Source organism: Montipora foliosa, chromosome 11, assembly GCF_036669935.1.
Source record: "Montipora foliosa isolate CH-2021 chromosome 11, ASM3666993v2, whole genome shotgun sequence".
Lineage (NCBI taxonomy): Eukaryota > Metazoa > Cnidaria > Anthozoa > Scleractinia > Acroporidae > Montipora > Montipora foliosa.
The window spans coordinates 35,385,179-35,397,678 of NC_090879.1; the positions used below are offsets into that span (position 1 = coordinate 35,385,179).

Genomic DNA, 12,500 nt, shown 5'->3' on the forward strand with positions numbered 1-12,500 from the left:
ATTTTCACCCTACACGCAACATGCCCCTGGCACGATGTTGTGTATCACCAAATAACAAAAATTCGAAAATCTCAGAAAGCGTATAATGTTGATAAATCTTTTAGGTCCTGATCTGAATGGGTTCTCTACTTATCACTTCATGATTTTATCGTATGTTACATGTATGTCTATTTCTTAAATTTTGTTTAAAATATTTCTATTTGCACTCCAATAGTATTGAACATGATGAATTGCCATGGTGAAGTTTGCTTGCCGCTCCACAAAGACAGCAACCTCTGCCACTCTTTTGAGCAAAATCATCTTTATGAGAGCATTTTTACTTCTGCGTCCCTGGTATCCTAACAAATCGAAACTGACAAAGTAAAAGTAAGTTTAAATGAAGTAAGCGTTGCATAATGCCACCTAACTCGTTAGCTTCAGAATTCTTCTATTCCTTTTGCTTAATAGCCGAACTGTAAAAATTCTGCTTTGTGATTGTCCAATTTCTAAATCAGTCGACTCCATAAAGATAAAAGGTAATTTTAGGGGTTTCACTTGTTAAAATCACCCGGTAAATCACATGACGATGTTTCTTGTTTTCAACAGCACTAACTGGTGCAACAAAAATAGTTGGCCAATAGATCGTTTTCACTGTCACGCAATAAAAAAATAAATCGAAAACCATCCAGTGGAAAAAGTCAAGAATTGGTGATGTTGTAGAAGATAAATGAAGAAGACACTTCTCCAAGTTTTAGGCCTGTGCGTTTCCCCAAACTTCAGATATTCGTCGAAATGTTTCGCAGAAATTCACAGAGCCCAGTATGAAAATGCCATGTTGGTGCACATCTGTGGTGCACCAATATGGCGGCCGGAAAATAGTGTCAACATCTGTTACTTACTTTGGCTATCTAGGCGAGTGATCATCTGTACTGAACAGACAGCTATTTACCTAAGCACTTTTCCTAATGCTTTAAATTCTAAAAAGGCTCAAAACCATGAGATAAATATATATTTCTCAATAAACTTGATCGTCGCCTCGTGTCATGCACCGCTATAACTCAGAAATTCAAAATGCTCTGGTTTCCAAACGAAGCACGCTATTGAGCTTTAAAATTGCAAATGGATACAAATTTACCGCCTCTTATGCCTGATGAGGATAAAAACTTTCGTGGCTCTTTAGTTTTGGATTTTAGAAAATGATGACGTCACGTGAAAACGATCTATTGCAATAAGCTATTTGAGATTCAAAACAATAACAAACAATCACGTTGCGTCTAGGGTGAAAATGGGCCTTTAAGCTTAAAATTAATGAAGGACTAAAACATCATGTCAGATAGTTGGATTTGTTTGAAACTTTCCTTCCCCCTAACACTGAATGAATGAATGAACTTTATTTAATTGTTGAAACTGAGTGAGTTCTGAGGAAATACATGTAATTGGGGACACAGAATAGAAATCAAGTCAAATCAAACAACAAATACATGTATCAAATCGCAGGTTGGTTTTTGAGGAAAAACCAGGGAAAAGCAGGGAAGGAAAAAAAAGGGAAAACCAGTCAGAGAGTCCCCAAAGAAAAACCTCTAAGATGTCACACAGAGTAGACAACTGACAAACTCAACCCACAAGTGATGCCAATTCTGGGAATTGAGCCTGGGCCAGATTGGTGGGAGGCGACTGCTCTCAGTCCACTGTGACATCCTTGCTTCCCATGATGACCATTTTAATCATTATGGAAGTAATATTACATTATTTTTTTCTCAATGCATGAGTGGGTGGAATTCAACAAATCCTGCAATCTGATTGGTTCCAGGAGTGGGCAGAATTTTCTCATCTGGCCCACTCAAGGTGGGCGGAGTCCTAGCCTTGGTTGTTTGAGCTTGTGTAAGGTAAGCACTTTCCGAGCCAATGACCCAACACGCCGGTGCTTATACCCGGTTTCCGTAGCATTAAGCGACTAGGAGTATTTTTACCCCCCCCCTCCTGGATGGGATGCTAGTCCATTGCAGGGTTACCGGTACCCCCAGCATTACGCTGGTACCCATTTATACACCTGGGTGAAGAGAGGCACCGTGGGAGTAAAGTGTCTTGCCCAAGAGCACAATACAATGTCCCCGGCCAGGACCCGAACCAAGCACACTAACCATGAGGCCATCGAGCTTGTGTGATGACCGTAAATTTTCATTTTTTTAACACCGAATATGTTTACATACAGAAGTTACTTTTTCTTAGACAAGAGGTTTGGAAATAGAATTCAAATAAAAATATTTATCTTTGAAATGTTCAGTTTGTAAGTCACTTTAAACTACATTTGCTATCAAGTGCAGTGTGAGTCAACAATTAAAAAAGTGATCTCAGAGAGGAAGGGAGAGAGGAAAAAAAAGAGTTTTTTAAAAGTACCAGCTAAGGGTCGGTCTGTATAACAAAAAATTGTGACCTTGGGCAGCATTTTCATGACCTAATGGTCACAGTTTTTCACTATACGGGCCTCCCAGCTGGCAAATAACATAAACAGGTATATAATATAAGGACTACTTTTCTTCCAATGAGTGGATTTGTGCTTGGATTCAAGATCCAATCTTTGAATAGATCAATCCAATTTTTCCTACTTTTTTTTTTTTTTAATTTAGCTATGTTTTACCCTGGCTACCGTCCCTCAATATTTCTTCATTTTGTTTAAGCTTGTTTTGACAAATTCACCTACCTAAGCCTAATTCTACCCTCAGCACCACTTGATCACCTTTTGCAAGATCTTTCACTTCTTTTCCAACCTCTGTCACCTCCCCTACTCCTTCAGCACCTCCAACAGCTGGCAAAGATGCCTTCAATCCATATGTACCTTCAAATTACAAACACCTATACCATTGTGGTCCACTTTTTAGTTAATATCTTTTTGTATTTAAAATCACAAAAATCTCACCTCACTGTGTATTTAGATACTTTAGATATTTACTCTTGTCACAACAGATACTTCATCTAGTCCTTGCATAATTCCCAATACCTCTTAATGAATTCCCACCGTGATTGCACTTTCTATTGTAAAGGAGGGCTGTCAGGGACACGGCACTCTCAGATATATCAGACATATTAAGTCTTGTAGGACTGGTATGTGCCGCAAGCCAATCTTTTAAGGGCTCACACACAAAATTAGATGCCCTTTTCTGCTTCTGTGATCCTTTTAGAAAGGAGAATTACCTGACATTTACTCAACCCTTTGACATCCAAAAGCATACCCTCTGGAAAACAAATTCCTTTGATATTAGCCAGATTAAAATACATCATAGCAGGAATTTTGAGGGTGACAGCTTCAACAAAGCGATATTTTAAAATATTTTTTATCTTTGTCCCACCTAGCTCACTTAGTTCAGTGTTCTCGCTTTTCTCTAAAAGGAATTAATTTTTTTGTCTTTCTAAACTTCTATAATTATAGTCAGGGGGTAAGACCTAAACCCCCCATGCTATGTTGAATTGATGGAAGTCTCCCCCCACCCCCCATGGTGTAAGATACATGTAAGCGAATGGCAGCTCATTTTTCTGTTGTGACAGCAATGAACATCATTAGACCAACCTTGAATCTGATTTATATCAGCAGGGTTAACTGGAGCGGCTAACATGTGCAGTAACACAGACCTTGGTCCAAAGTTGCTTGTTTCTTCTTTCTGTAACCTATAGGAGAAAAATATGTGAAAAAGCTAACATCTTGTCAAAATGAATGTCATTGCGTTTCACTTAAATGTGAGCATCTGTAAGTGATGAGCTAAACTTTAACCTAAAGATGAAAACAGATCTCAACAACAAGGTAAACAAAGCAAACAAAAATGCGGTTAAAAAAAAAACAATGCTCTGACAAAGACAAGGGCTAAGAAGCAATGTTCCTGTATCAAACATTTACTCCAATCAATGGAGATCCAGGCGGGCGAATAGATAGGTAAACAGAGCTTTGATGATCATTTTTTTTTGCACCACACACCAAGAATGTGGAGAACTTTTCAAGGCTAATTTCTTCAGCCAGCCAAGAGCAAAAAATTCATTGAACATTGGCCTCTGATCCCTCTGTTACTTTGCCACAGGCTGCAAGCACTAAGACACCCAATACAACTTTAGTTAATAATTCCCCAACCCTCCCTTAAAGTGGTCAAGTTTCCCAACCCAGTAGACAGAGTTCATCAAATTCCAGACCCCTAGGCAAGACAATGACTAAAATTGATGAAGCATGCATGAGGAAGGTCTTGCTTAAGACACAATTTAGCTAGTAAATATCGTAACCCTCCCTTCCACTTGGTGAATTTCTTGTTACAGACAAAAAATATAGAATGAGATAAAGGGTGACTCGAATCCTAACCGGTACACATAAACGCTCAGTGGTTGTGCTGAATCTAAAGGCGGAATGAAGCATGGTTGACTGGCAATCTGGCAATCTTGCTTCAACCAAGAGCTACTTTGAATCATGCTCAAAACTTCCTATCTTCAAACTCACTACTATTGTGTATGCTTTAACATGATTTGCTTCTTGGGAAAGCAACTGAAAACTCAAGGTGAGATCCACCAGACTTTTTCACTAACTTTATGACGATATAAGTTAATTTGGAATTGGAAAACATCATCATTCTGCAAGATCTAGAAATATAGACTTTCAAAGCCTTGTTTACAAGCAAGTTAGGTGCTTGGAATGAATGAATGAAACTTTATTTAACCACGGGTAATTCATCAGCTATTTACAGAAAGATCAAAACTAAAACTACTCAACTATAACTATAAAATACACTTTATTAAAAAGCTGCTTTCTGTGAATGCCGTGGACAGTGGAGTCAGACTGGTTGGATTTAAAAAAAGATTTATAAACAGGCTCTTCTGATGCTCTAAGCTGTATTGCAATGACAGAAGCACTGGATTACCGATGAATAATGATAATAATGATAAGTACTGTAATAGTAATAGGACTAAGTAGAGTACAATTCAGGGAGTAATCGGGTGAGAAATGTCAAAATCTGCGCTCAGTCAATTTGAAATTACCAGCACAATTACCTCTAAATTGTATGACACAAAGTCCTATAACGAAAATAAATAACCGAAACTATAACAAAATGTAAGGATAAAAGTTTTTGAATGTATACCTTTGTGTGTGAAAAAGTTAAAATTACATTCAACCTGTTCTGCAAACAGTAGGAAAACAGCACGAAAGACCACATCCAAGAGCATGTGATTGATGCAGTAATAGCGTAGGTGTCCAATTACAGGTCTCCAATTTGGAGTTGTTCAAATTGGACACGCACGTGATCGTGCGCCAATTACGCGACAAATAGGAGCGCACAGAACCAATCAGATTTGAGAATTTTGTAACAATTACGATTATAATAATAATGACGATGATGACCTTTATTTCAGTTTAAACTATATTTAGCATTTGGGCACTTATTGGAGACACTGTACAGAAATTAAATCAACTCATATCAAATCGAGGTTACCCTTCTCGTGGTAGTCAATTTTGCATAAGTTCTAATACTTTGGGTGTTCGCACTGCAGCCTATTAAAAGCGCGACGGGCCGCAGGGTTTTCACATCGGTGATCATGCAACACGTAGCCTCAACTCTCACCTAAGAACTTTCCCCGGGTCACCATGCTCGGCGTATACTAATGACTCAGATTTAGTTTTGAATAACCTAGAAAGTAATTGTAGACAATGCGTTTTTCTTGCCAATGTTCTTCGCAATAAACTGCCACTTCTTGTGGGCAGCGCAGCCATCTTTGTTGTAGATCCCAATCCCCAACCGCTAATGTTGTTCTCCAACCTCGTTCCCAGGGTCTACTCTGCTTTCAAGATCCTGAAAGCGGAGTAGACCCTGGGAACGAGGTTGATTGTTCTTCCCTCCAGGGGCTTTGACTCACGGGGGTGTTACGAAAAACCGTAGTGAAATCAAAACTTGTTTATTTCATTCAGTTTGACGTCGACATTTTCAAGTAGAATATGTCCTTCTCACCCACCTTGCGAAATATCAATCCTTTACGAAGACTGGATGTACGTAACCGTTTTTTTACCCGTTTTATCCGAGGTACAATAGATTTCTTGGCCTTCTTCCTAGAGGCCTGGTTGCTTATAACAGGTTGCGACGTCAGAGGCTTAAAAGCAAACTCTTCACATAGCATATATGGAAAGTACAGGTTGACAATAGGGACCTTAAGCAAGGACGACGACGACGGCTACGAGAACGCCACAAATTTGCATAGTTACGAATGGGCAAAAATAATAGCTTTGCACGCCCTGCACGTGCTTTTTAGCGGAGCCGAAGGCGCGCGCGCGCGCGCGGAGCACCATTGTTAAGAAAATATGGTAACCAATCGATGCGAGAAAATTTGGTTCTATTCGTCATCTGTCGCAGAGATTCCATGAGAACGCGCATGCGCAAAGCCGACCAATTTCGCGCTTGCTTTCCAGCATGGCCGAGTGATCTAAGTGTTATTTGCTCAATCCGGAGAAAGGAAAGGAAAGAAAAGGTGATGATCTGACAGAACGTCTCAAAGTGGTCACCGTCGGAAAGCAATAAGGCCTCAAAACGACTTACTGGCCACAAGAAGAGACCACATTCAAGATTATATCAATATGGAGGGCGCAGTAATTATGCAAGGCCCTTTTTATCCACCAGAAGGGGTCGCACAAAGGAGGATTGCCATATGGCAAACCAGTAATAGGGAGCTTACGCAAGGCCGACGACGACGCCAAAGAGAACGTTGTCCAAAAATATTATTTCCCATTATCGTACTAACTTTTTCATAACCCCAATTCGTTCGAAGTGGAAAGTGCGTATCAACATTGCAGGAATAAAACTGGCATGAATTGTGTGGTTGTTTGGGGAGAAAATTAAAAATGTCTCATCATGTTCTCATGAAGACGGCAGTGCTTTTCCAAGGGTAAAGGGTAAAGCGTAAAGCGTAAATTTTGAACCAAACTTTTTGCTGAAGTGCTTGGCGCAGCCATTAATTCCTATTACACTCTGTTGAAATGACGAGAACGCGATTGCATGGTCCAAGAATTTTTTTTGTTCATGATTAATCTTTTTGTGGAAGAAATATTATGGGTGCCGTGTGGAGGCAAACACAGTAGACCAAATCCCACGAATGGGGCAAAAACGGCAAACTGATATTTTCTGTCTCTCTGGTACTTTGTGGATGCGCTCGCTACGAAAATCTGCATGTAGAACTTACTGGACTCGGATCTTTCAGCATTGCAATTGAACACAAAATCCAAAAATGTTTTGCTGTTGAAATCTCGAGAATGAGTGAAATTAATTGATACAATCCGCAAATAAATCCGTTTTAGGATTTTGTTTTCCACTGAAAATCAGAAAGATCGCGATTTTGAAAACGGATTTCCAATCGAACGCACCCCCAAGTTTCTCAATCGAACACACCCTTTGTTTATTCTTGGGGTAAGTGAGTAAGTTAAAGTGAACTAAGCCCCACTCGGGGATGTTTTGGGCAGCAACCCGTTTTCGAAATGACATTTTTTTCTCGAATAATATCTGGTGCTCATAATTAATTTTTCTGTGTAAGGAAAACATTTCAGAGAGAACAGGGGATGAAGTGAAAGCAATGCTTTCTGCCTGGTCCCCTGTATCTGTGTTGTAGACTATGCTGTGTTCTTTGCAAACCTTTTTTTACAAGCGAGATGGACCGGAGGTCTTACTCGAGTATCTAAAGTGAATTTGGAATTGACTTGGATTTGTACAGCTTGGTGATTTCCTACAGACATTTTGCGCTAGTGTGCAATAAAAACTGCCGTTCATCATTCGATGCGATCATGTGCTTCGTGAGTTCAGAGTGACCTTATAAATTGCGTATGTTTCAGCACTTATACGACACTCAAACAAAAACAGCTTTGTCTTTACTTCATAACTTGCGTTGTTCTTTAGATTACCGAGTCGTAGTACAGTGTAAGTAAATTGTTGTCACCTCCTAGTGGGTATTTGAACTGCATGTGAGTTTTGTTATAACTTTCAAGGAACTTTAAAGACGAAGACGAAATAAGAGCAAAAAGTTAATATCGCTTGTGGTGATTCTTAAATCACGGGTCAGGTTGTTGAAAATTAAAGAAATTAAAATGCTAAATTTTGTAAGATAATATACTAACCCTTTACCCTTTTACCCTTTACCCTTGGAAAAGAGCTGCCGCTGTGAAGACCCTCAAACATCTTTCCCTGGGTGCAATGCAGAGGAATTTCTTTTTAAGGTCGGAGAGAACCCGGGGGGGGGGGGGGGTAGGGGATACTTCCTATTAATGGACTAATGAGGATGTACCGCTGGATGGAGTCGCATTTTCACGACTGGATTGACTATAATGGGGTTGCATTTTCAACAGAATTCCTTACAGAGTTATTTGGAATGGGGTCGCAAATTTATCGGGGTTTTGGGAGTAAGAAAATTCTTGCTAGTGGCATTTCAAAATGGAAAAATTCTCGGTAAAAAAAGTTGTTACAGAAAGAACTGTAAGGCTGTTGATTTAGTATTTACTAATCTCATTACATTACGTTTGGAAATACGATTGAAGGACTTTATGTAAGGTTTATGCATAAACAGAAAGTGACTAAGTTGGGGTGGCTAAAATTACATTTATCCAAAAGTGACTAAGATGGGGTCTATAATTGGCTATAAAATAGACTATAAATGGAAAGGGGTTCTGAGAGGCCAGCGGCACGTACCCAGCGAAAATTGACGCACGTTACAAGGTAAAAAACAGACTCTTTTTCCTGTTCGCGCTTCGTCCCTCGTTGCTGTGACTTTGCCGCTTAATTTCCCTCCTCCAAAGTAAAAAACAGCCTCTGACAACCAGGGTACAAAATCTAAGCCAAACCATGAAATTTATTAGCTACAGTGTTCCTTTGATAAGAATTTAAGTCAGTTATTTTAAATTCCCCGCACAAGAAGCCAGTATTTTCTTGCAGTGACCGTACACAAAGTACCTGGTTCCAGAGGTTTTTCTTGAGCCGCGAGAGAGCTGCGAAGAGGCGAAGTCGAGACGCGAAGCGGCAAGAACAGAAAAACCACTGGTTACCTTGGACTTGAATCTCACTTTCATGCAGACGCCAGTAATTACAAAAGGGACCAATGCCAACTTAACAATCACGCGTCCCCATCGAATTACCAGTCAAACGAACCAATCATATTGATTTGTGTGTTTGTAAAAAATATCAACCAATCCGAGCCTGAGAGTCATATCCTGACCCTGGAGTCTGCATGAAAGTGAGATTCAAGTCCAAACCAGAGATTTTATTTTAACCCGTGAGAAACCACGAAATTGAGAAATGGCTCAAATCGTGTCGGATCTGGAAAATAACCACACAGGAAGGAAGCTATCCACGATGGCAATAATGTTGAGCTTTTTAATTGAGATTTTTTTCATATAATTATCTTCTTAAGCTTTTTATCGAGATCTCTTACAAATCCTTATATTTTTGTCGTCGGCCATGCTCACAATGAGCTTGGGGCGCCTGTGTTGTGATTGGTTTACTCAAATTCCTGTTCGTTCGTCGAGGAGGAAAGATTGCGTGATGAGCTGCAGTTCGCGTGGCTTGCGTGACGTTTTGTTTCGTCCCTATGACAACATTTCTCAACAAAGTGTACCGACTGATTCTCCCACTGATTGGTCAATGTTGATGTCTTCCTCTCGAATGCAAAAGTCAAACATTTGGCAAGGTGACTTCTCCCACCAAGATGAAGAATTTCAGTTGCTTTTACGGTGGTTCGACCTACAGCAATGTGCTAAAATGATAAAACACTGATGGTTTAAAAATCGCTTGCCTACATTTGTCCCATTTCCACAAAGAAAGGGAGAAACAAAAGCATTATTTCCCCCATCTGATCTGTATCATGGCTGTGAAATGGCTTGACGATTTCTTGCAAGTTTTAAGTTATTAGGATGTCGACGGCTCCTTTCAGAGTACCTTTGGTTGAAATTACGGAAGAGAACCTTGTAAGTATACAAAATCTTTTAAGACGTTGATGTTTATATAGATCTTCGTCGGATCTCAACAATCTCCCCGTTTCATATCGTCCTTATTACAATCCTCATTGGCCTTAAGCTCAATGGAATACTTTCAACCTGTTAAAAAAATTATGAACGTTATCCTCAGAAAATAATAAAACCCTTTTTCTGGTGTGGATGGAATCTTCATTAAAATAAATTTAATTGTGACCACCCTTAGCTTACATATTTAAAGCCTTAATGACACAATAATAACATTAATTTTAATCCCTGCAGTTGACATTGTTTAGTTCGAAAATGTTAGAATGTGTAGCAATTATGTAGCATGCATGAACTTTGACGTGTGTTAATTTTCTTTTTGTCAGGAAAATGTTTTGATTTGGGTGAAACGTTTACCCAACATACTGCAGTGCTTTTAGTCACCATGGCTTCTAGCTGGCCTGTTTGCTGGGAAGTGCATTGTGATACATTAAACAAAAAAATTTTCTTTAAGTTCTAGCTGGGCCTTAATGGATGAGACCAACGTAAATATTGTTGAACTCAAATTAATGTGTTCTCCTTTCTCCTCAATGTAGCGCAAGATGAAATTCTAGACAGTCAGGGGCACCCAACGAGAATATAGTGCAGAACCACTTAAACATAGCATTGTTAAACGTATTTTAGTATTTAAACGGTAGATATTGGCATATTTTTATCCCCTAAAAATTTTTCATCTGTTCGGATTCCCTAGCTGAAAGTCTAGTGATCCGAAAATTATAGGGATCAAAACTTACCTTTTCAAAAATATCAGCCAGGAAAAAAGTCTCCGAAAATTCTAGGTGACCTTTTTAGGGTAAAAATCCATTAAAATGGGCAATTATACCATGTTTTAGATGTTCGAAAATCCTAGGACGGACAGGCAAGCAAGAAATTTTAAAACAAATGTTCCGAAAATTCTAGATCTCAAATCGTCTTCTGAACAGATATTTTCTGAAAATTGACGTTGGGTGCCCCTGGACAGTGCCATGAGTCTGTTAAGCTCTTTCTGACAATCTAATGCCCAGGGGTTGTCACTGAAATGAAACTTCTGTGGCAGAACTAAGGTGCATAGTGCTATTTATTTATTTGGATAATTTTATAAAAGGAAATTTGAAAGAATTTGTGATTTTTTTTCTCTGGCCACTACTAGGAGTGAAAGGGTTATGAGTTTTCTAATTGCAACTGGTTGAAGGTGTTTTAATACTGGGCATGTTCTTCCAAGGGTGCACTGGGGCAAGGTTGTTCCAGATATTACTCTGTTTTCTCAATGCAAGTTATTTGTCTTGTAGGTCCCTCCTCCCCTACCCCCTTTGGTTTTTATGTGTAATGAAATTGTAACAAAACTTTGGCGGTAAATTTTCCTGCCAAATTTGACATGAATATCCTGCACCCATAAAAACCATCCAGGTGTTTTCACTTGGCTCTAAAGAAGCTGTCTATGTAATTTTTTTTTCTGCAATTTCTACTAAAATTCCCTGTTTTACACCCTCCTGTGTGGATGCCATTTAGGTCTCGCTCGAAGGTGATCTTTAGCAAATCTGGCCAGTGATTGGCTAATTGCCATATCTCGTTACTGACCAAGTTTCATGTTGATTGGAAATGCCTCCGATTTTTCCCGAATTTTTCCAAATGATTAATCAGCATGCTGGATGTTATGTGAGGTTACAAAATGGCGCAAAACAAACGCTGGGCATGCTGGATGATGTTTCAAGATAGTGCAGATTTGGCACCCACCGACAACCTCTTTTCTTGATTTCTTGTGCTTGAAACATGTACAGGCCTTCCATGAACACACAACACACCCAACCACTCAATTAGGAAGCATCTCCTTCGTGAACGCAATTATTAAACTGCTTTAATTTGTAAAAAAGTGGTGAGTGTTTTTGAGTGACATATTTTGGTTTGTGTTAACTAACTGTTAGTCAAGTCAAATGTTTTGATCTGTGGTCTTTGGTGATTGTAAAAATAACATTTAACAATTATAGAGATATTTATAACAATCTTCAAATTATTTAGGTAGAGCAGATCTTATTCTCCAATAGGTGAATGCTCAATAATATTGAATGGTATTTTACCCTTCAGGAGAATTTGTTACAGGAAGATGAAGGATTTGTGGATTTCTTTAATACATTCCTAGCACTACCTGTAAGTTCTTCATAGTTCTCACAATTTTATATTTCACTGGTTTGCTGCTCTAGCTTCTTTTGGTTTAAATGTAAAAGAGTGTTTTCCTTGATTTGTGTTATTATTTTTTGGTTGGCTATTAAACATGCAATGTGGCTAAACTATTTTCATCAATTTGACATAGTCTGTGAGCAGGCTTTCTCTTTCCTGGCCTCGCAAAGAGAGAGCCTACTTGCTGGCAGTGACATTGCTTGATCTCTTATCTTTCCATAACAGGACCATCATGGCACCATATTGGCTCTGTTGTAGGACAGATGGAACTTTACTGTTTGTTGAAAACACACCTTTAGTTGTCTTGATCTTGTCGTCATCATCATCATCATCATCATCATCATCGCTGTTATTT

The 12,500-nt window shown here is 39.0% G+C and overlaps 2 protein-coding genes across 2 annotated transcripts in view; one reads left to right on the forward strand and one right to left on the reverse strand.

Moving 5' to 3' along the window:
* Positions 1-5,736, reverse strand: part of LOC137975845 (enoyl-[acyl-carrier-protein] reductase, mitochondrial-like) — a 20,079-nt gene extending 14,343 nt beyond the window's left edge. The window contains exons 1-3 of the mRNA XM_068823047.1: positions 5,571-5,736; positions 3,545-3,642; positions 2,681-2,815 (exon numbers count right to left, since the gene is read on the reverse strand). Coding sequence (XP_068679148.1) covers positions 2,681-2,815; positions 3,545-3,642; positions 5,571-5,719 — 382 coding nt within the window. The 5' untranslated portion in view covers positions 5,720-5,736. The remainder of the gene's footprint in view (positions 1-2,680; positions 2,816-3,544; positions 3,643-5,570) is intronic.
* A 3,880-nt stretch (positions 5,737-9,616) lies between these two features.
* The window catches only part of LOC137975776 (uncharacterized), a 24,639-nt gene continuing 21,755 nt past the window's right edge, over positions 9,617-12,500 (forward strand). The window contains exons 1-2 of the mRNA XM_068822958.1: positions 9,617-9,940; positions 12,053-12,115. Of these exons, the coding sequence (XP_068679059.1) occupies positions 9,887-9,940; positions 12,053-12,115 (117 nt within the window). The 5' untranslated portion in view covers positions 9,617-9,886. The remainder of the gene's footprint in view (positions 9,941-12,052; positions 12,116-12,500) is intronic.